This window comes from Mesoplodon mirus (assembly GCF_964341445.2).
Source record: "Mesoplodon mirus genome assembly, chromosome: 5".
NCBI classification, from domain to species: Eukaryota; Metazoa; Chordata; class Mammalia; order Artiodactyla; family Ziphiidae; genus Mesoplodon; species Mesoplodon mirus.
Window position 1 is genome coordinate 122,068,721 of NC_138980.1, and position 24,591 is coordinate 122,093,311.

Sequence of the window (24,591 nt, forward strand, 5' to 3'; positions counted from 1 at the left end):
TACATTTAGTTGACTTACTGCTTTTTTCTATGTCATCTACCAACAAAGATCTATTTTCTGTAGCCAGAAAGGAGATAGTCAGTGCTTGCAGTCAAGTAGAAGGCCAGTCCCATGGTTTGGTCCCTTTGTGTGTCTCATTAGTAAGTGTGGCTGGTGTGCTGTTAGCCAAAACTGCCGACCCCTGGGATTCACCGTTATCGAATGTAGCTTTTCCTCCAACCATTTAAAAAACTTGGCAAGAACTTAAAATGGCTTCATTTTAAAATGTAACCATCCACATCATAGCACTCTATCTTTTCATTCATCCAACAAATATTTACTGAACAGCTATTACACGTCAGACATTGTTCTAGGCAATTGGGATACATAAAGAAAAAACTGCACAAAGTTCTCTATCCTCACGGGGTTTACATTCAAGCTGGTGGAGACACAATAAACCAAATAATTATACAGTATGTTAAAAAGTGATGGGTGCTATAGAAAGAAAAAACAAAAGGAGTAGCCAGGGTGAGAGAGGTTGGGTATGCTGGGGTGATAAGGGGGGAAGCTGCAATGTTAAATAGGGTTGTCAGGGTAGGATTCGGTGAGGAGAGATTCAACCAGAGACTTTAAGGAGATATAGGAGTCAGCCATATGGACAGTCAGGAGAAGGAGCTCTCCCGGACAAGGGGGCAGCTGGAATGAAGGCCAGTAGGCTTTGCCGCAGAGGGATGTGGGCCCTAAGAGAGGAATCAGGGAGGATTCTAAGGGTTTTGACCTGAGCAGGTGTAAGAATTGGACTCCCATTTGCTGAAATGAGGTCCACAGGGCAAAGGCCAGGTTTTGAAGTGGGGAGTAGGAATCAAGAGTTAGGTTTGGACATAGCTTTCAAGTACCTTGTTAGATATCCAAGTGGAGGTCAAGTAGGCAGTTGGATATGCAAATCTGGAGTTAAAGGTGGAGATCAAAATTCAGGAGATGCCAGCCTAGAGGCAGTGTTTAAAACTGTGGGACCGAGTGTGATCAATAAGGAGAATGTGGACAAGAGGACAAAGGATTGGGCCCTGGGCCCCCCAGTGTTGAGATTGGAAAGGTGAGGAAGAACAGCCAAGGATACCGAGAAGGGACAGCCAACATGGCTTCCCGTCTGGAGGCAGGACACTGGCAGATGATCGTGCAAGGAGCACTGCCGTCTCCTTAGTCTTCCTTTACTACAATATTGTCAGTACTTCCTGAACTTGCTGATTGAAGCTGTCACCCCCAGCAAGCCTGGAATGCTCTCTGAGCTGTGTCCCAGAATAGGGATGGGATGCAGGAAGCCAGTCACTCTCCCGTCTGATTTGTCTTGCTTCTTGTTAGAGAGATGGCCGCCTGGGCAAGAGGTTGAGGGGCAGGGGGTGTGGTGACAGGGGCAGCCTCCTGGCACAGCTGAGCTGAGCACCGCAGAGACTGGAGCTCAGTCTGAGTCACAGGGTAGACCTGATAGGGATAAACACCACCAGGTGAATTCCCCCCCACCCCCACCCCCCCACCCCCCACCCCCGCCAGAGCTATGTTGAATGGGAAATGGATGTTTGATAGTTAGATGGTTTCCTGCCAGGTTCCTAAATGAGTCAGTGGCTGTTTCAAAGCCAGAAATAAGTTGAACTCTTGACCTCTGTTACCCAAGGTTAACTGTGTGACATACCCTATGGTAAATGCTAAAGATAAAATTGTGATGTAAATCAAGAAGGATAAAGCTTTTCTGCCCTCAAGGGGCTCAGAGTCCTGCTAGGGCATTGCTCTATCCTCAGGGCCGAGAATAATGCCTGCCACTTAGTAGGTAACTCAGTAAATTGAGTTGAATATACAAAAATAACATACGATAAAGAGCTGAAGAGGGATGTGCACAGGGCAGTGGGAACACACAGAGAATAACATTCTGGCAGAAGTGGTGACAAATGTCACACAGAGGTGACATTTGGGCTGGGATGGGGGAGGGTATTTCCAGGTGGATGAGTGCCCAAGGGGTCAGCATGAGTGAGACCCCAGCATGAGTGAGACCCCTTGTTCAGGGAGCGGGCACTCCTCAGTTAGACCTAGTTGGAGCCCAAACGTATCAAATGATGCTAAGCCTGCTATCCGCTGTCTGCTGTGAACTCGCTCTCCAGAGATATTAGGATATTTCAGAGCTTCAGAATGAGCATATTATGACCTAGTGGAGGCTGAGTGTGCGTCCCTCACTGGGGGCTTCTCCACAGGCTGCTGGTAGCAGTAACAGACGGCCATCTTTTCTTCCCGTCCTTAGAAAATTCCTTTGCAAACTGAGGTCTAGTCAGTCTTTACTATTTAGTCTGGAAGCCTGTCTGAAGAGGAGGCGGGAGTATGATGTCCAAAGACTCACTTGTTCTTCTGTACAACAGGGACCAGCCTCTAGTTGTCACTTGTCAGGCCAGGAAAAAGGGCCTCCTTCTGTACAGACAGTGGGTGACCCACAAAAGGCAAGAAACCTGGAGTCCGTTCCCTTGGCCAGCAGGTAGTAAAAGTGTGGGGTGACTGGGTGACAGACTAGCAGGGAGGGAATCGGGGCCGACACAGCCAGGGAGAGCCTGTGAAGTAGCCACGGATCCTTCCACACTCTTCCTTCACAGGCTGAAGAGCAGTGGTTCAGACTTGGCTTCCCCGTTCCTAGCGTCCCGGACGCTTAACGTTGGAGGTGGTCACCTTCAGACAAGTAAAATATTATTTACTGTATTCAGCAACTCCTAGTCTTTCCAAAATTGGACGCTTGGCAAGATTATGGAGGTTGTTTCCCCCACCTAAGGGATTTGATTAAAACTTATATTTGATAACATACTGTTTGATTTCAAGGCAGTAGCAAGAAAATTACCTAAGATATATAATTTTGTGGCTGGTCTAATCACAGTCAGTGCTGACTGTTGATCAGGAAGACTATGACTACTTTTCCCAGGGTGTTTCACTGGAAACTCAGCCATGAAACACAGCTCCTGACCTCTCCCTTTCAGAGCTCATGGAGTCTAACCCAAACTACGTGTTTAGGTCGCCCATAGACTCTAAAAATTCCTGTGTAGCAGGATAGAAGTGCTGGGAATCCAAGGTTGAGTCTGAAACCTCCTTCCAGGTAGGGGAAAATATTACTAAAATGGCAGAGGGACATGATGGGTGTTGCAGTGTGATAGCTGGTGCCCATGAGAGTGCCAGCACCCTATGGTGAGCCTTGGTAAATTGTCAGGGCTCTGTCTCCAACCTGGTGTGTCATCCGTGGGGTAGTCCAAGTGACTAACCATCCATGCCCTTCCATTAATTTCTTTCTTAATTAATTAATTTCTTCCCCAGATGAGGTTGAGTCATCCCCCAAGGGACCCCATGGTGAGCATATGCTGGCATCTTCTAGTCCTCTTGGTACAATGAACTGGGAGGCTGTTAGCAAGAGAAAAGACAGGATACAAGGGAGAGGATATCTCTTAAGGTTGGGGAAAATGGTACCTTCTTGGGTATCATCAAGTCGAGCCACTGCAGAAGCTACCAGCCCTCTGAACTGCCTGTGGTTTCTTGTAGTGGTGGCTGTTTTCTTGGGTAGTTGGCCAGTATCATCCTGCCTGCCTTTCCTCCTCCTCCCAGCTGGGCCTGTCGCAGCTCAGCCAGGCACCAGGAAGAGATGCCAGTCAAAAGAAAATGACATGCCCACTGGCCTAGTCCCTTATTTTCTCTGCCACCCTCCCAACACACATTCACACACAACCAAAACTGTGATGCATTAAGGCAAGGAGAGGAAAGGCCCCAGAGATAGGCTGGCCTCACTTCAGGAGCTGCCTGGGAGAGCAGACCATTTTCTGGTGTGGCTCTTATGTGAAACTCAATCCAAAGCACAACTCAGCTGACAGTCCCTGGTGCACTCCAAATTGATGACTAGAAAAGCCACGCCACATTTGCAGCAGACTTGGTATGTGTCTTACTATGTTCTCTTGCCTGCTGTCTGATGTGTTCATCTAAGAAGTCGTGGACTTTAATTCTGTTCTCGGTAGCAGGTGTCATCAAGCCTATTTGGAATCTGGGGCATATGTTTGCTTCTAGCCCCTGGGATTCACAGGCCTGGAACAGGCAGTGTGACAGGAGAAGCCAGCCAACCAAGAGTCCGCATCTCCTTTCCTGCCGGGATAACTTCATTCTTGTTGATTGGCATCTGCCAAAGTTATTTTACTCTTTCTCCCCAGGGGCATTATGGTTTAGAAAAACTGTATTGCAAAACAAATTGCACTGACATTGATAAAGTTTTATTAAGAGTCTGCTCTTTGCCAGGCACTATTCTGAGCACCGCCCTCGTGGAGCTTAAAGTTTAGAATGGAGGTGGATTAACAATCAGAATAACTAAGTGAAGTATCAGGTTGAACCACATGAAGTGACCATTTTTGTAGGTAAAAAATAGACAAATATTGACAGTTTCATATGACTCAAAGTAATATATTCTGTTTGTCAGTAATAAATGCTAAGGAGAAATAATAAAGCAAGAAAGGGGGAGAGCAAGTTAAGGGAGAGAGGTAGGTGTTTGGAATTGTAAATAGACGGGACCGGAAGACCAAGGAGGTGGCATTTGAAGATGGCTGGAAAGCCGTCTGGAAGAAGGGTGGTGCAGGTGAGAGGAGCATAACAAGAGCGAGGGCCCGAGTGTGGCTGGAGCAGAGAGCAAGGGCAAGAGAGGCAGGCGACGGGGAGCCGGGACCCAGAGGACCTTGAGGGCCAGGGAGGGAAGACTGGATTTTACTCTGAGAGCTGGGAAACCTTTCTGGGCTTCTCGATAATTTTACTCGGAAGCAGAAAGAACCTGTTGAGATGACAGCTGTGACTAAGGAGTGCTCGTTAGGGCCCAGGAGCCGGCGCCCAGGCTGCTCCAAAGCTGCGCCGGCCCCGGGAGCAGTGGAGAGTCCGGCCCGGCGAGGTGAGGTGAGGGCCGCGTGTGGCCACCTGAATCGTGAAAATTTCTGGAAAAGGAGCATTTTTTTAAATACCTAGAAAGATGACAAATGCTTGTTCTGTACTTGCTCACCTGAAGGCTGGCTGTTTTCTCTCTCCGACTGTCCTGTGTTTTCATGGCATTAACCAAGCTAGGGGCAGCTCTGGCGATTGCTGGGAGGAGAGGCCCACCAGCCAGGCTGCCCAGGTTGGGAGCCTGTCGTTTGGGCACACATGCACTGGGGCTCACAGACATACCAGAGCCACTTTCTGTCACCCTCCCAGGGGACTGCCCTGTGGGCTTATAAATAGTCAAGCTGAGGATTTTGACAGACTCTTAAGCATGGCACCCTTTTATGATGAGTCTCCCTGCTGTCCTTATTCACAGACCGATTGGCCAGTAGCAGCCACAAGATTTTTAAGAAGGCCTGAAGCACTTCAGGAACCTTATCTGAGCTACCAGCAAAGAGGACAGCTAAGGAGAAGTACAGGGGTGAATGTTCCTGAGGGTTCTGCAAAAAGGGGTCTGATGATATTAAAATAATAGTTATTTTAAAACTGCTGGCTTCCCAGGATCTGAGACAGCCACATTATGTTGTGCATCCTACAAGCCAGAGCCCAGCACAGGGTAGCAGAGCTGCTACGTGACGGCAGACTGTGCTTTCTGTCTTCTGTCCTTAACCCCTATCCAGTGCAGGAAAGGGCGTGGAGCAAAGGGAACCCTGCTGTGATGGTGGTGGGAATGTAAATTGCTAACAGCCACTCTAGAGAAGGGTGGTTAAGAAAAGTATTTTGCCATAAAGAGAAACCCTTACAATTCAAGGGTATAATGCATATTAAAATGCATTAATTTTACTAACTGGACTTGTTTGACCCACATAATACAAACGATGTGTGCAATTAATATTCAAATATAAACACTCTGGCCTTTTAAAAGGGAGAGCCGTTAATACTCCCTTGCCCACAGGCTGCAGGTCCCAGCGATGGTGCCTCTGGTTTCCAGCGCAGTAACTTAGGACCTGAGGGAGGAAGCTCCCAAGGTTCCATGTGCCTTGGGCGAGGTTTCCCTACCTAGGGAACAAGGTAGGAATTAATCGGGATTTATCACAGGCTTAGAAATACAAAAGAATTAGCTCAGTCATCCTAGATCTCCCCAGCTGAGTTACATTTGTTCAGATGGAGAATAGTTTATTCTTTCAAGGGTACTAATTGTAGCCTCCTCTCCCCCAGTTTTGACACCTTTCAAAATATCCACACACACACCCCGCCTCCCCCCATCCCCTGCATAGGCCGGCCTGTCTATTCATAACTGGTAAACTTTACACTGCTTCTGCATGGAAGGGGCCTGCCAAGGGCTTTAACCTGTTACCTAGTGCTAGTCTGTGTTCCAGGTTGTTGTTAGGGACACAGCACGTACTCTTTACAGACTGTGTAATACTCACACCCACCTTATGAGTTAAGGATTAGCTCACTTTACAGGTGAGTAATCATACTTAGGTTCAAAGACTTCTCTAAGGTCACCCAGCTGAATGCCAGCAAACAGACTCCTCGTGGGTTTATCTTTAAAGCATGACACCCAGCTTAAGATGTGGTCTCTCGCATTTAACCATGGTTTTCTGTGAATTCCCTCACACCGGGGTGGGCAAACTTCTCCTGCCAAAGACCAGAGAGTAAATATTTCAGACTTTGCAGGCCATAGGGTCTGTAGCAACTCTCCCTGTGCTGTTCCCGCACAGAAGCAGCCATGGGCAGTCCATAAACGAATAGCTGTGCTCCAATAAAACTTTATTTACAAAAACAAGACCCCACTTGACCTTAGTTTGCCGACCTCTGCCTCAGACCAAAAGGGAACTAACTGCTCACTGCAGTAACAGCCCTGTGGGAAGAAGTAGTAACAAGGTTACCTGCTTTTCTAGAAGAGAAATTATTAGTGGGTTCACATTCCAACATGTACAAAAGCAGCTAAAAATATTTTCAGTAAAGTGATTGATTGTCTTGATCAGGCCAGATCAGTTGCCTAAAAACAGTCCCTAACACTTGCTATTGCAAAACGGATGCCATTGCCCACAGCAGGCAAATCAAGTAGCCACTTCACAGATTGGTACAGTTACTCACTTGCCATTGGAGAGCCGTGGGGCTTTCACCTGTTTTTCTTCTGCCCTGCAGGCCTCTTCCTTATCCTGGGTTTGATACTCTACCCTGCTGGCTGGGGCTGCCAGAAGGCCATAGGCTACTGCGGACACTACGCATCGGCCTACAAACCCGGAGACTGCTCGTTGGGCTGGGCCTTCTACACCGCCATCGGGGGCACGGTCCTCACTTTCATCTGTGCCGTCTTCTCCGCACAAGCAGAAATTGCCACCTCCAGTGACAAAGTACAAGAAGAAATCGAAGAGGGGAAAAACCTTATCTGCCTCCTTTAGTTTGGAAGAGACATCAATGCCGTTTTCTTGCTCCCGTAACCTTGTGAAACACTTCACTTCTGGTTCTGTCGTTTGAATCAAGTGAAGAACTAGCTTTTACCTACCAAAGCCACGTTCCACAGCCCTGAGCCTTGCCAGGGCCAACGACAGGCAACACCCAGCTGCACAAAGTGACTGCACAGGAGGGCCACAGTGCAAACTGTAAGAGATGGAACATGAAAATAGTACATAAACCCTGACATGCAGTTCAGTTCTGTCAGACTCCATCTCCCCCCAAGGCTCAATGAAGGATGATCTAAACCATTAAAGCAGCAGTTTCTCTGGTAACAGAAGAGACCATTGGCCAGATTTGCAGGCTGTTGAGAGACGTTTCTGCACAGGTTGCATGCCTGTGAGCATCTCTGCCTCAGAGTGAGGTTTGGGGGTTGGTGCTTTTGTTTCCTCCTAGTTCTTTCAAACTGTCTCAGGTGGAGACTGCAATGAAGACTACACACCCACCGGGGAGAGGATGTGTGCTAAAGGGCCGAGCAAGACACTGTCTGTTGCTTAGCTGACCCGAGGGGTCAGCAGGGACAGTGTGGAATTCTGTGGTGGGACTTAATTCTAGGCTGAATTCCAGAGTCAGGTGGATCAATTGATCTGTCACTCCAAGAGTTTAGAAATTTGAGTAAAGGAAGAATAAGGACCTGTCCAATCATGAGAATAAAAGTACAAAATCCTGCTAGTGGAGACAAATTCATTCCACTCCTCAGCAGCCAGGCTAGCACCAGTACTGGCCCAGTCTCCTCTTCCACTGGAGATCCCATGTTGTTCTTCTAGGGCTAGGACTGTGCTTTGACTGCCAAAGGAAACCTCACTCTGCTTCCTGATTCCAGGGACAGAGGTCTCCGAGCCAGCTGTGGCTCATTCATCTGGTGACTGGGAGAGCTTGCCAGGATCTCAGCACTTGCAGGGAGACCTTTTCCCACTGTGTGGTAACCATGCTGTATTCAGCTGTATTCTCACCCCCCAGCAGCAGCAGCAGGATGGCATTCTGTGCAGAAAAAGGAGCTAAAGATGGGAGTTAAGTTTTTCTTTCTAGTTACTGGTGTTGGTCCTGAAAGCAGACTGAAATAACATTAAATTGCTCTAACTGGTGAGTTACATCAAAGGCTTCATTCTCAGGAAAGCACAGAGTAGATAGAAAGTTAATGCAAAATGAGAGCTAGACCAAGCTCATAGCACCTGCCTATACCTGTTTACAAAATGAATGAAACACCACTATGAAAAAGGATTCAGGGGCTTTTAATCTAGTTTCTATAAATCAATCACCAACATAATTGATTCAGGAAAATGATATTAGCCATCACTTCAAACTTACCTTGGAACGATCAAAGTGACCAGAAAGAACCTAGTCTGGTATTATCCTAAGCTTCAGAATTGCAGAATGCGATAGAAACACTTCTTTGCAATTTAAGCAAATGGAGTGGACCTGCCAAATTTCTGGAAGGACTAAAAGGACAGGTCTCTTTAGGCTTATGAATCTGCTTACTTGAGGGCTTGCTTTGTTTTGAAAATTTAACAAATAACTATGAACCTTGTTTGGGCAAGGTATTGTGTGCTAGGCACCACCAGGCATAGAACCCTGATTCAGATTTTACAACCCTGCCCTGAGTAAGTCATCTTAAAGCTGTGTGAGTCTAAAACCATGCCTTGCTGCAGAACAAGTAACTGCTTTAGTTGTTCCATTCCAGTTTAATTCCATTCTAGCCTTCGGCCTGTACCAGAAACCATTTTATCTCACAGATAATGAGCTAAAGGGCAGGAAGGCAGGGGCATGGAACCAGGACTTCATGAGCTCACCATTCTTAGACCAAAGTTCAGAGTAAAAGCAAGATGTACATCTGTGACTTCAAGGGGTAAATGTGTATCCTCATAGCAGCCTGTCATAAGGGCTCAGGACACAATAACTGTGTCTGACGCCACACAGAAATAAATAATAGGTTATGGCAGCCACTGGACAGGACTCCCATCCCTTATTGTGCATCTGTATGCTCTAACCAAGTTCTGATGCCATCACAGTCATCGCTTTTTAACCCTTGGCAATAATTTTCATTAAAAAAAAAGTAACTCCCTCCATCAGGTAAATAATTTAAAACCCAATTTTTTTTTCTTAAACTTATCATCACAAGATTCACTCTACTTTTTCTTCTATACAAGATAGAGAACCCATGTTATAACACTAATTTTACACTCTCACTCTCCTCACAGACAAGTCATAAGCTTAGAGGATCCTCTAAGCACGTCCATCATCTTTACTGCCTGACTGCGCCTTCACTGAGGGGCGGTGGAGGGTGGGATATTCCTAGGTCACTCTGATAACAGAAGTCATGAGCGAAAATGTGACCTCTCTTGGCCAGAAGAAAGTCACTTGACAGTGTTTACTTCATTAGTCTGAATGCTACAGAAGACCAAAAAAAAACTGCACATGCACACACACAAAACCCCAAACCACTAAAAACTGCTTAAACACTGATTTGTTAAGCAGAGCAGAGATTAAATTTCTCTAGCAGAGAAAGTAAAAAGGTAACGTGGGCCTTTTAAACCTTTAGTCCATTTAGCCAGGCTTCAGTTGGGATAAATGGAATATCAAAATCAGGCTAGTCTAGACGAAAACTGCATGGCTGTTTAAAAACCACTGAATAGGAGGAATGTGTTAGAAGGAAATAGATTAAAAACAATTAGACAATCGTTGACCCGAACCTATTTTTCTAATAAATTTCTATCAAGCGCCTCAGTCTAAAAATCTAATATACCTGGACCATTACTACTACCAGCAAGTCTTATTTATTTTTTGCCTGCGTTTGTGCTTAAAGTTTTGTGATGGGGCTGGGCTTCTCAATGAACTCCAAGAAGGCAGAAATGTTTGCTTTGGATTCTGTGGATTTTTTAAACCTGTGTGCTAATTCAACAATGTTACATTAATTGTGTAAGGGTTTTTGTATAGTTATCAAACATCTGTGGTGTAATGATCTTTGTTAAACATGTATTCTGTAAAGTGCCATAGTCTTTTTTATGTGTAGCATATTTAAAAAATATATATGTATATTATACATACACAAGTCTGTGTGAAAGATGTGCAATAACAAAGGTGTATGTATGTTTTGTTTTTTGGAAACTGGACAGGAGTCAGAACAGAGATTGTTTCTGTTTTGGCAAAGGAGAGTTAAACATTTTGCCTTCATGGCCTAGTCATTAACCCATAACCATTTTAATGCTACACAAACCTATGTGAAGAAAAGACTGGTATGAAATCATTTTTTCCTGGGTCTAAATTAAAATAATCACTAGATTTATGTGAAAGTTAAGCCAGCAAGACAGGCCCAGTTAATGCTGGTCTTTCATGTGAAATGTGAAGCTGCCACGTTGCCTTTTCTGTTTGTGTGATAACTAGTAGCTGGTACATAATCACTAAGGAGCTATTTCTTAACATGCTTTGATAGACCACGTTAATGCTAGACCACTATTTAAGGGCTAATCTCACACCGTCTTAGCCATAAGGGTCTGCTTAGAACAGACCTCTCTGTGCAATAACATGTGGCCACTGGAAATCCCTGGCCTGCGTTTGTATTTGGGCAGCAATGACTCCCAAGGGCCAAAAGAAATAAAAGCACGACTGGGATTTCTTCTGAGACTGTGGTGAAACTCCTTCCAAGACTGGGGGGTCATGAGGTGCTTTGGAGGAACTCAGCACCATATTCAACAGCCACTTGAGCCAAATATAAAATTGTATTACCGCTGATGGACTCAATTTGAGCCTTTGAATTTCTGGTTATCCTATTATATTGTAAACTAATACATTATTTGTCTAGCATTGATTAGGTTCCTGTGCATATGTATTTTCACAACATGCTCCCCTACCCTCCCCAGATATGAATTAAACCAGATTTTGCAAACTCATTCTGATTCAAGTCTCAGTATATTGGTTGCAATATGATGTGTATAATTTCATCAAGAAAATATCTACCAATCAAATTTTAAAGACTAACTTATATGTAATAGTGATGACAGGAAAAAAGATATTCAGGTATTTTAACTATGCCATTCAGTAGTAACATATATACACCTACCTTAGGTTAGCTTTAACTTCAAGATAAGTATATGTTTCTTTCTTGGAGAAGCACTGATGTAATTATAAATAGGGAGAAATAAAACCCTCTCAAATACTATACAGATATCTTAATTTTAAAGTAAAGAAATATGGAAATGCTTCAAAGTATTTAAAAAGCTTTATAAACAATGTAAAGAAATGTGTATAACAAGGGAAAAGTCAACAGGACGACACATTCACCCCTTCCAACAAAAATACCAAAATTAAAAGCCAGTCATGGAGCAGTTCACATCCACATTTCCTGAAGGTAATCCTGCCCATAAAAAACCTCATCTAGAAGCAAAATTCTAATTTAGAAACTCAAAGAAGACACTAACAACCCTTTTCATAAACTCTTACTCAACTCTGTATCGCATGAAGCACTTAGTCATAGAACATACAAAAATAGCTATTTCCTGATCTAGGGCCTGTGACAGCTGAAACTACATGTATGCTTTGGCTTCTAAACATACCTGACACATGCCAGATTTCTAATAGGAATAAAAATTAAAACTGACAAAATTACCCAAATCAATAAAGGCAAAATTCTTCCATATTATGATCTAAATAATCCAAGCAAAATTGGACATTTTCATTTGCCTTTTCAGCTCTTGTTACATCTTCCTCAAAAGTTAATCCACAGGAGAACGGACTCTGGCTTTAAATTGCGGCACAGGCTGGGTAACCTTCACCTGTGCTTCCCATTTCATCCTTAGTTTTTTACTTAGCAATTTTGCTACCGGATCAACTTTCCATGATTGATCTTCCTGGAACACACTGCATTCAACTTACTCCTAGCTCACCTAAAAGTCTTTGCCTAACATAATAAGAGTCTTGACTATTCTGGGCATTTCCTTTAAATGGGTTATTTCAGTAGCTTCCAATAATTCAGTACCTTTTTAGACTCTCAAAACACTGAAGGGTAAGAGCATCAAAGCAAACTTTTAGCCTACTCTCCAAAGCAGCAAGAACCAATAACTGTCTTGATTTCAGGGTCCTATCTGGTTGCTTAGTCACTTGGCTGGGGCCATCCACTGCTGCCCCTGCTATCTTCTTCCTTACAGCTTCCTCCTCACCCTGGAGAGTTCTGCAAGATAACTCTTTAAGACATGAACAGCTCATTTTGCTTAGATACACAGGATGTAAATAAAAGCATAAATGAATAAGAGGAAGTAGTAAAACCACACGGAAAAGAAAAATCAATCAAATAACTTGTAGCTCTTAGTAGCTCTTTGGCTTTTTATAGCCAAATATCCTGAAAAACCTAATACCTATGCAGGCAGTCCACCAAGTGCCTGTGTTTGGGAGAAACCACTAAAAATTATTCTCAAGAGAAGGAAGCCTGAATTAAGGCAGGAGATAGTGAAGACAATGAGATGAAGTGAGTTAGGGAGAAAGAAGGGACAGCTTGGGGACTGACTGGAAGCAGTGGGGGGAGGAGGGGAAAGAGTCTAGGATGACTCCCAGGCATGTGGTTTGGGCACTAGGCAGAAAGTGGTGCCATCACCTAGACCAGGAATCCATCGGGAACAGAGACAGTGAAGGTGTTAAGCTTCAGCTTAGGCTGCCAATGGTAAAGTCCTGTGTGCGGCTAGGAATATACCATGGAGAGAAGACCAGCTTGGAGATAGAGATCTGAGAGTCTTCAATACACATGGACAGACAATAAGAATTTTTAACCATTATGCACTTTTCCTGTGCAGGTACTGAGCTAATAAGCACTTCTTTTAATTCATTTATTCATCAAAACCCTATGAGTAGAAATGATTATTATCCTCATTTTATAGATACATTAACTATCACCCAAGCAACTTAACTGAGGTTAAGTAATTTGCCCCACATTAAAAAGCTAGTAAGCCAAAGCTCAAATACAGGTTTGACACCAAAGTCTACATTCTCAAACAGCTGTAGTTTCTTTCTACCAAGAATGTACTGGATGAGAAGGCAAATATAACACAAACCCCCAGGGGACACCAACATCTCTGCATAGTAAACTCTTAGAATAACCTCCAAGTTCAACTCCAAAAAAGACCGCACCATAAGATGACAACTGATGAAAACGCTGCTCCCTTTCAGAGAAAAACCTGGTAATTTTTCCTAACTTTTCAAGATGAGAACATACGTACCAATTTGCTCAATCCTGAAAACAGAAACTAAAAATTCATCAAGTATATGACAGTGGTAAAAAAAATGACAGTTTTGTTTTCTTATAATAAATAATCTCTTTACAACGAGGTCCTACTGTACAGCACAGGGAACTATATTTAATATCCTGGGATAAACCATAATGGAAAATAAAATAAAAAAGACTGTATATGTGTGTATAATTGAGTCACTTTGCTGCACAGCAGAAATTAACACAACATTGTAAATCAACTATACTTAAATTAAAAAATAAATTATAAAATAAATTAATAATCTCTCATCCAGGATAAGCAGCTATTATGATTACGTAAGAGGCCTATTTTCTTCATAGCCAATCTAATAATTAAATAAGGATTTGTTTTCAACTAAAGTTTCTCCAAACATACACACAAATGCCAAAGACCATTTAGTAAGTTAGCACTGCTGTGAAGAGCAGGCAGCAGGTACTTACCCACACGTGTGGAGCTAGGCCTTGGTCTGGAGATTTCAAAAATAAACGTTGTAACTTTTTTCTTGATTACTGAATTTTTTCTAGGGCCCACTGTCCCTAAAGGATGGATATAAATTACTGGAAATGTGGAAGGATGAAAAAGAAAGAGAGAATTGGAGAGAGGTGACACCATGTGGCAGAAGCAACCCCATGCTTGGCAAGAGTCACGGGACATTGGTCTAGCTGCCTCTCCCTAGCCCATCACCACCACTCACTAAGTGACTGGGATAATTTCCTATTCCTCTATAAAAATGGGGCCAATAATAGAAACACCACCATAGGTTTGGTGTGAGGATTAAGTGATGTATGTGAAGTGTTTAGTATAGTCTCTGATATACAGTAAGTCCCCAATAAGTATAAGTTATTATTAGAAGAAAATTAAAATAATCTTCTGTCCAGACTGATATCATTTGGAGTTGATCTTAAAAATTAAGAGTTGTTCTAAAAATTGTGAAAAATAACCAATTGGTTAAAACCAATCTAGTTTTGGGACTTCCCTGGCAGTCCAGTGGTTAAGAATCTGCCTTCAAACGCAGGGGATGTGGGTTGGATCCCTGGTCAGGGAACTAAGATCCCACATGCCGTGGGGCAACTAAGCTTGCACACCGCAACTACTGAGCCTGCGTGCCACAACTAGAGAGCCCACATGCCACAACTAGAGAAGCCCGTGCGCCACAACAATGACCCAGCACAGCCAAAAAAAACCAAAAAAAACCAAAAAAAACACAGTCCAGTTTTACCTAGAGAGGCTCAATGGATTGGCTACCTGAGGGCACCAATTTTTTCCATCCTGTACTAATCATCTAGCTTAGTGCTTTCAGGAAGTGGAAGATTTCCCTGTGGACACAAGATACATGGTCACTCCTATTTAGCAAAACTAAAAAATAAAAATGTAGTGTCAGGTGATCCCATCATCTCTGGAAAACCAGAATGCTCAGAAAACCTCCTGATTATTTGTCAAACTTGTTGATGGCAAAGCCTTTTTAGAAAAGGAACATCCAATCCTGGTAGAGTGTAAATAAAGAGGCCCTGCTCCTGCAGATGGAGGCACAAATTGGTACAATTTTCTGGACAGCCATCTGGCAATGCACATCAAAGATCTTAAAATATATACTTACGCTTTGACCCAACAACTTGTCCAAGGAAAGAACACAAACTTGGGCCCCAAATTTAGCAACAATATATCCCTTGACTATATTATATTAATTATTAATGATATTAATTTAATTATATCATTTATAATAACCGAAATTCAGAACCTAAAGGAATAACAGGACTTTGAAAAATAATATATGATACATGTATATAAAGGTAGCTATACAGCTACTAATGTTACAGAAATAGAAAAATTCCACATATTTATATCATCATTGAAAAAAAGATTACAAACCATTGTGTTAGTTAAAATTCTCTAGTAAAAAGTAATAGGAAACCAACTCAAGATAGCTCAAAGAGAAAAGAGTAAGAATTTTACTTGGAGAATGTAATATCCAAATAATGAAATATGGGTGAACAGTCAGGCCTCATACAGGAAATAGAAAGCTGTTAAGATCTTTTCTATGTCCTTCATCCTACTTGTTTTTGCATGTCTGCTTCATTCTTCACTTTCATTACAGATCAGCTTTCTAGTAACTCTTCTGAAGTCTTGGCAGAATATGGCTATCCACATGTCCCAATTCTGGAACAGTATAATTCCAGACAAATCTACATTCAGAGTAAAAATTTAATGAGCCACGCATGACTCCACTATAGCTAGATGACATCCAGTACCAATGTGGTCTTCAGGGGCCCAAAGAAATGGGGCTTGTGAGAGCTAGATAAGCCATCCCCAAAGGATCTATTACAAGGATGTAGAAGGAAATCTCATTTCTTAATATTAGGGAAAAAATTGTCTTCCTAGGAAATTAACAGAAAGATATGAACCAAATTTTAACAGTAGTTATTTATGGGTGTAAAATTATAAGCAACTTTACCTCCTTTTGCTGTAAATATTTTTTATAATTTATATGAAATGTAATTTTATAAACTAAATAAGTTAATTTTTAAAGCTAAACTATCAGGTCATTATGATATAATGCTAAGTGAGGGAAAAACAGGATAAAAGTTCACATTGTTTATATCCCTTAACTGTATAAAATGTATGTATAGAAAAAAATGGAAAAAATACAATAAACATTAGCAGTGGTATCTCTAGATGATAAAATTACATATTGTCTTTATTTTCTCATTTATCATTTTCCATACTTTTCAATATTTCTACAACAGATATATATTTTTCATACTGGAAAAAAAAATTGCTTGGAGGGATATGTATGCCCAGTGGGCTCAGTTTCTGTATAGGAGACTATAATATTGTAGGAACCACTGTCACCACCAGATAAAAAAGTTATTCGGAGCATCTTTTTTCCTCACCCCCAAGCACCTGAAGAATACTATAAATTGCCAATAGTAACAGCTACACACAACCATGATTTATCTTGAGAATCACTGGCCCACAAAATTTTTAAAGAGTTCTGGAGGAACTCTAGGATTACAGCTAAGTGCTAGAAACAAGAGTTAAAAAATAAAATTTGCAGGCTATGATTCTACAGATTCAACTGTTTAAATGTAGACAGGATAATATTCAGAGTAATCTTATACAAGTATATGAAACACTACTAGGCACAAGAGGATTAACGACTTTCTGTCCCCAGTAGAAAAAAGATAAAATGGGTTTTAGTGGCAGAAGGATTTTAACTACACCATCAGCCATGCCAAGCCCAGAAAGTTATAAGCTGAAAAATAAATCAAGATTTGGATAAACTTAAAATTTAACACTTGCTGCATTGTTACATACTGGCTCCCATGTCCCCTGCCATTTGAAAACATGAACAGTGCCAATGAAAATTCTCCAAGTTGAAGGCTTTGTCTTACCAAAACCACAAAGTTAAATTGTAAATATGAAACCTACAGGAAGGGTAAGAACACTAGAAGGGAACCTTTCCCTATTTTCCTGGAATCTTCAAATTAAAGATATCTATATATCTAGGATAGATTAGTGGCAATGCCTGGCTGGCTTAGAAATTTTCTACAGATTCCTTCCTATCTTTCTGTAGACTGTGATAAAACCTTAAAATAAGGTTTAAAAACACCCATCCTTACAAAAAGCATGCTGTTTTGTATAATGTACCCTAAAATTCTAGTAGAAATACTTCACTTTCCATAATATTTAACCACTGAGATACAATCTTTTAGTTTAATAAACAAGTATTTAAAACAACTCTAGTGTTTTAAAACATATTATTCTACTCTAAATAAATTTATACTATGGTACTTGAAAATCTATCGAAGTGTAGATTTTAACCATCCTCAATTATTTTTACATTAACTGCTTTTATTTCCCCCCTAAAGTTCTTAACCACATGGAATCAACAAATTCCTCTAAACATTTACCTTAAGGATAAAATGGAAGGAGATACAGTGAAATGGTGCGTGATGGCCACTGTCATTCTAATAAGGGAAAGTTGCACAAAAAAATGTAACAAATTCTGTATATAAACAGTCTAAACGTACATTTTTACCAATAAACATATAAAATTAGATGCTAATGTCACTGTTTTCAGAAAAAGATAAAGTAATAACTGTATAAGCATTATAGTACTACAAATGACTTACAGAAACTAAGAAACTTAATTAAACATAAACCCCCTCTAAAATGCAAACCATACATTATCTCAACATGATTTATAGAAGGACTGTATCCAATGAAAATTCAAGCTCACTTTTAGGTAACACCCAGAAAACTGAAAATGCTGTTCCTATTTTAATTTAACATGTATTTCTCAAATAAGATTCACCATGAACATTATTTTAGACTATATTTTTATATCCTCTTTAGATAGCCAAGTGAAAAATCCAACAATACACAAATTTGTACTTTCATCAGTACATAAAACAACAACAGGTAGTGAGGCTAGAAAACAGAACACAAGTTCAATCGAATCAATACAATACTAGTACAGAGGCATCCATGTTAACCTACAAGGAAAAATCTGGGCCACAAAACAGGTTTTCCATTTTAAATCTCACTAACTGCTAGACAGTCTGTGTATTTTGACCTTAAAGTGGTCAAAATATTTAATGAGTGAACCTCATGTTCTACTACCTACAAAGGTCCAAAGCAACAGAAAAATTGTCATTTTATGTTGCTAAGAGTTTTTAACTAAGTCTTTTATATTACTTATTTTGTTTAGTAGCACGTGATAGAATTATACACAAATTATTTTTTAAAAATTAAATGTGGTTATTTCTATATACATTAGGCCCTCAGCATAATTTCTGCCTCTGAAGTGCTAATACAGTATTTAAAACTATACAAACAAACATCCAGTAAACAGCATTTTATTTTATGACACTCTGTGTTAATACAATAAATATACAAAACTTCCAAACCACTGAAAACATGCAACATTAGAGGGACAGATGGAGGGCGTTTATGCAGAACCATGACAGTCACCGTAATGGCAGCGCAATATTACTCGTTGACAAAATATACAAACATCCCTAGATAAATAATCCAAGTCCCAAATTAAAAACCACTGAGCAATGATTTTCCAGTGTTCAAACTTTAGTTTGAAATAAAATAGCCAAAACTTAACATTACCAACTGAAAAGTGACATGGATACTTACAATGTGAAGACCATTTCATGACTGAGATACTGGGTAATGCTAATATTAAATATAAAACACTAACAAGTGCCAATCTTCTACTGAGTGCAAATGTGACTATTTACTAATAATTATTGTTAAGAGAATAGAGATTATAAGAATTAAAAACCCCTCTACCTTAAACTGTTAAGCAGTGCCATCATTTTAATGCATTTATGTTTTTAAAAAAACATTTTTCTCTTATAAGCTTGTATTAACCCAAATAACTGGAATTTAAAACATTTCCCCCACCCAAACAAAAAAAGGTACAGTTGGTTGTAATTATTCTTTGCTATTTAGCAATAGAGGATTTCTACAGAATAGAGAGAAGCATTCCTAATTCTTGAAGGAAAGTATCTCAGGATTTTTCAAAAGTCTCTATGATAAAGTTTTCATTTTGCAGTTTAAAGAAAAACAAAAGGAACTTAAGAGATGAATTAATGACAGACATAAGTACTTCTGCTGTATTTTGTGGTTAATGTTTTGAATGTTTGTAAAATCCACACTCAACAAAGCATACTGATGAGACAGATTTTCAGTAAGATTATAGACTCTAAAAATCTTAAACTGGCTTATTTGGTTGAGAAAGTAAGTAGAGATTATCACTGATGAGAAATATTCATAAAAACAGCTTTAAATTCATACTCTGAATCCTACTTTCATCAGAATAAAAGAAATATCTTCCAAGTATATTACTTCAACAAAGTCCCGAATAAATCAAATGTAAACACCATCTGGTTGGATCCGTGTTATATCTAGTATCACACAAAGCTTCTTTCATAAATAGTGAGAACTCACCATCCTACCCCCAGCATGAAACTCATTTTAACTCCAGATTTGGGGGGAAGAATAAAAGTGATTTAACCATTTACACCCAGCCAATTTTTTAGTCTCAAATAATATAATCTAATAGAGCACCCTTACTTGTCAAAATCAAGTTGAATACTTATTATTCTGCAATCTTTTAGGTTAGCTAATGACTTCCAAAACAACAGTATCGTGACTTTCCAAATGTCTTTAAGTCATTTAATCAATTATTAAAAATGACTCAAAGTTTCAACCCAAGTATACTATAAGGATGAAGTTCTGTGCTGCATGGTAATAATTTTAACATGATTATATCCATAATTAATGCATTCAACTGTATCTGTATTTTCTTGCTTGATGCAAGTTAAATGTTTTATTTTTTCTGTTGCTACAAATTTTAATGTATTCAGTCTGTCTCAAAAATTCAAAGACTGAGGTGCGTTAGGGATTCAAGTATATGTGAAGTGCCAGGGTCTTTTTATTTTTAATGCCAACTAGACATGAGAGGCTAAAAGAAAAATTTCTTAAATACTGTTATGTTCTTTTTGGACATGGAGTTAGGCTAGACTTTAATACCTCTGTTAAAAATTACACACACATACCCCAGAAAAGAGCTGCCAAACACAATCTCAGTTCAATTAAAAAGAGTAGCCACAAGAACATACCAAAGTTTCCATACAGTAATATTTTACTATGATATGAATACTGAAAATTAAAAACAAAAAGGTATTATCATCACTACATTCTATTCCATCAATTATCTACCTTTTCTTTTGGATAATGCACTGCATATTATATTATATCCTCGTATTGCACCCCAGTGAATTTTTATTTAGAAGAAAGTATTACAGAAAATCATTTCTATGATTCTATAAACAACTCCCCAATCCTGCAACCATAAGCAGTGCATAACCCAAAATACTAATTCTTTTAAGAAACATGGTGACCATGCAAGATCAGAGCTTGATTATCAAAATATCAACTACTCTAAAAAAAGAAAATAGAAAGATAAAATTTACATTATCTACCATGAAATGTACACAGGCTCTTCACTGGTGACTGAAACTGCTAAAAAGCAAGCCAATTACAAAATCCCTAAGTCTCTGATGTCCTATTTCTTTCAATATAAATAAGGAAAAGGAATGAAGCATTGCTTTACTGCTCCAATGTGTAATCCTTACGTCTGACTCTTGAAAGAATGACTGCAGCAAGTACTAAGTGCATTTTTAACCATAAGTGCCATGTGAATTTCAGTGTGTCACCACTGAAATAATTCGCTGAACATTCATCCCCCCAAAAATATGGAGAATATTTATGTCACATGTAACTTTTTTTTTTTTTGCAAGGGGCACTGAAATATTAAGAAACTATCAGGTAAATGATAGGACAAGGAAGTTTTTCTGGTTTTAGCCCATGCACAAGTGATTAGGAAATACACGTGCTGTGTGTACTGTGTTTTGAACAAAAAAAATATGGATAGAATACAGTAAGTGGAGAAAACAGTACAGTCAGAAGGTAACAATGTATTGTCTGAAGACTCTAAATTTGGTTACCCTTGAAAGCGCTCTGAGCCGCACTAGTTGCTGCGGTTGAAGCTGCATTTGCAGCTGCAGTCTGGACAGTTCTGTTGGACATCACACCTGTTGCAAACTCTTGTTGGGCCTTCTCAAAACTAGCACCTGTTGTGCGGTACAGTCCATGTACCTACAGAGGCACAGAAAAGTGGGAGAAGGTGCGTGGTCATCTATGCGTTCATTACCAATAGCTCTTCAAGTAATCCCAACATGACTCAGAGATAAAAACACTAGATTCTAGGCAGGATTCCTAAGATCAAGAACATCAGCCACCACAGTGGCACACGACATTGTTTGTAAATATTTTCTTAAAATAGATTTTTCCCTTTTATCTCCAATGCAGAAGAGATAATTATGCCTATGCCAAACCAAAAATAATATAAAAAATGACTTCTTAACCAAATGCACAAAGCTATGTTTTCCACTGTACCTAATTAAGATATTACAGCCTTACAAAAGAATGCTTTAAACATAACAGGAGACATTCTGACTTAAATACATTAATTTACTACCCTAGACAATTCCAAAAAAATAATACCTTACCTATTTCTATGTTGGCTACATACACACCACTGCCCCTATTGTATCAAATGGTATCGTTTTATCATTTAATGTAGCGAGCAATATGTGTGTCCTTAAAGATAATTCACTCTGAATACTATTTATGTTTTTGTGTATGGTCAAGTCCTAAAGGATTTAAGAAGAAACACTTCTGAGCAATATCTGTCCATACTGATTCATCACTCACATCTTAGATTTTTATGAGCAGGGTTCAAAAATACTCTTTCTGTTAGCATCTCTCTCGAAGATGCATAAACTATGAAGCACATCAATCCATAACATCAGCCACTCCATCTAATACAAATTTGAGAAAGGAAATAACAAGGCACATTAGGACAAATATTGATATTTACTTATTACATACCTACAAACTTGGGGGTATGAAAGATGAGGAAAAAAGATGAAAAGGAAAGATGAGACAGAAAAGTGAACTTGTAATTACACTGCATTGTGATTAGGTCTAAATTAGAAGCCTGACTAGAATGTCATCCAAGTAGGTTTGGAGGATGGGGGCAGTACACCCAAGTCAGCCCTTTTCCCAAACCTAAATACGTAGGAACTGGTTAATTGTGGAGTTAAGTGTGGAGTGAGGAAAAGTAGGAGTCAAGTACTTTCAAGTCAAGTTTAGATACTGGGAAGTTGTTTCACAAAGAGAGAATACAGAGGATACGTTAGTTTGGGGGAAGAGTAGACGCTAAGTTCTAAACATTCATCCATTGCACAAATGTTTGTTGAATACCTACTCTAAGCCTGCCCCAGCAGACAGGTGAAAATTTGGTTTGGAGGTAGAGAGGAATGGGCTAGAGACATGGACTTGGAAACCAATGGCACATAATGGTAGCTACAACTCTGACGTAATGAAACTGTCCACAGAGAGATAACACATAAAGTAGAAAGAGAAGAAAATCAAGTACCGAAGCCTGTTTAGACACCAATATTTAAGAGGTACCCATAACAACAAGAAATGATTAAGAGAGGAATGAGTAAAACCAGGGACCTTTTCACAGATGCCAAGGGAAGAAAGCAATTAAGGAATGAAGAGCTGTCAGGGAAAATAAGGGGTCAAAGTCCCAAGTTCTTCTGATACACAGTAGCGAAAGCAAATGCCATATTACTATGGATCAAAGAATTAAAGGGTCAGGGAAAGGGACTTCCCTGGCGGTCCAATGGTTAAGACTCCACACTCCCAATGCAGGGGTCCGGGGTTCAATCCCTGGTCAGGGAATTAGATCCTGCATGCCGCAACTAAAGATCCCACATGCTGCAACTAAAAGATCCTGCATGCCGCAACTAAAGATCCTGAATGCCGCTACAAAGATCCTGCATGCTGCAACTAAAAGATCCCACATGCCACAACTAAAGATCTTGCGTGCCACAACTAAGACCCAGTGCAACCAAAAAAAAGAATAAAGGTCAGAGAGAGGGACTTCCCTGGTGGCGCAGTGGTTAAGAATCCGCCTGCCAATGCAGGGGACATGGGTTTAAGCCCTGGTCCGGGAAGATCCCACATGCCACGGAGCAGCTAAGCCCATGTGCCACAACTACTGAGCCTGCTGCGCTCTAGAGCCTGCGAACCACAACTACTGAGCCCGTGTGCCACAACTACTAAAGCCCATGCGCCTAGAGCCTGTGCTCCACAACAAAGAGAAGCCACCGCAATGAGATGCCCACGCTTAGCAATGAAGACCCAACACAGCCAAAAAATAATAATAAATAAAGTGCAAATTTAAAAAAAGAGAGAGAAAATAAGGGTCAGGGAGAAAAAGGGATCATTGACAAGTACATATACTGGTGAACCTTAAAATTCTTTTAGTACCACAGCACTACCATAAGTATATTTTTTATTCCCTTTCCAAACCAAGTTTTTAAAATAAAAAATTAAAGATACAGATAAATTACTACGCCTATGTTCAAGAAATTTATCTCACAATGAGTACATATGATTAGATCCTACAAATTAAGTGTATTATAGAAATCTAATAAACCTTCTTTACTTACTAGACCTAGCCACAGTGCAAAGTAATTACAGGTTAACTTGTCTGTCTCTCCCCCTTCCCCCCACCCCAATTTATGGGCATGTAATTAACAAACATCTTTCTAATTTATTCCTTTTTTCAAATTTGTATTAAATTGAGTGGCTGATGTTATGTATTCATGAACTTCATGGTTTAATTACTTAAAATGTAATTCATAGCCCCACAGAGCAGAGAGGTAAAATAAAGGTAGGAATAATACATTTCTCAATAGTCTAAATCTATATAAACCCAGAGAGCCACCTAGAGGGAAAAGACTGCATATGTATTCAGTGCACAATGCTCAAATACTGCATTAGATCCACGATATCCATGTGAAAGGGGTGATTCTTCATTTCAGTGTCCCAGCAAGATGATGGGCTACTTACAAGGATCAACATCTCAAAAAGCTGACCATTTCCCTGTTATGTTTCAGTGATATCTACTGATATCTATTGATAACACACTCCTTAAGAAATCAGGGAGATAGTTTTAAGATAAAACAGTGTAATTAAAAAGCAAAAACTAAACAACTTAAATACTTGCTATCTCTTCTACTTATGAGAATTGCACTAACCTACATATTTAGTCCTAGAAGTACCACAGAAAGGACACTAGATTTGGTACCTAGTGATTCCACTACTTTCTGCAGGGCTGGACACCACTCAAAACCTCAAGTTTACTTCTCATACAACAAGAATATTTCTTGTCCTATTTGTCTCTCAGAGTTTTCCTGAGGATCAAATGAGAATTATGTAAATGTGTTAGACTAATAAAAATTAAAATTAACTTTAAAATATCTGCAAAAGTGTCACAGCCAAGACACAACTCCAG

The 24,591-nt window shown here is 40.1% G+C and overlaps 2 protein-coding genes across 3 annotated transcripts in view; one reads left to right on the forward strand and one right to left on the reverse strand.

Moving 5' to 3' along the window:
• Nucleotides 1-11,291, forward strand: part of LHFPL2 (LHFPL tetraspan subfamily member 2) — a 174,174-nt gene extending 162,883 nt beyond the window's left edge. For both annotated transcript variants that reach the window (XM_082620319.1, XM_082620320.1), the window contains exon 5: nt 7,096-11,291. In XM_082620319.1, coding sequence (XP_082476445.1) covers nt 7,096-7,352 — 257 coding nt within the window. In that variant the 3' untranslated portion in view covers nt 7,353-11,291. The remainder of the gene's footprint in view (nt 1-7,095) is intronic.
• A 6,669-nt stretch (nt 11,292-17,960) lies between these two features.
• The window catches only part of SCAMP1 (secretory carrier membrane protein 1), a 109,675-nt gene continuing 103,044 nt past the window's right edge, over nt 17,961-24,591 (reverse strand). Inside the window, exon 9 of the mRNA XM_082620318.1 lies at nt 17,961-21,314. Coding sequence (XP_082476444.1) covers nt 21,150-21,314 — 165 coding nt within the window. The 3' untranslated portion in view covers nt 17,961-21,149. The remainder of the gene's footprint in view (nt 21,315-24,591) is intronic.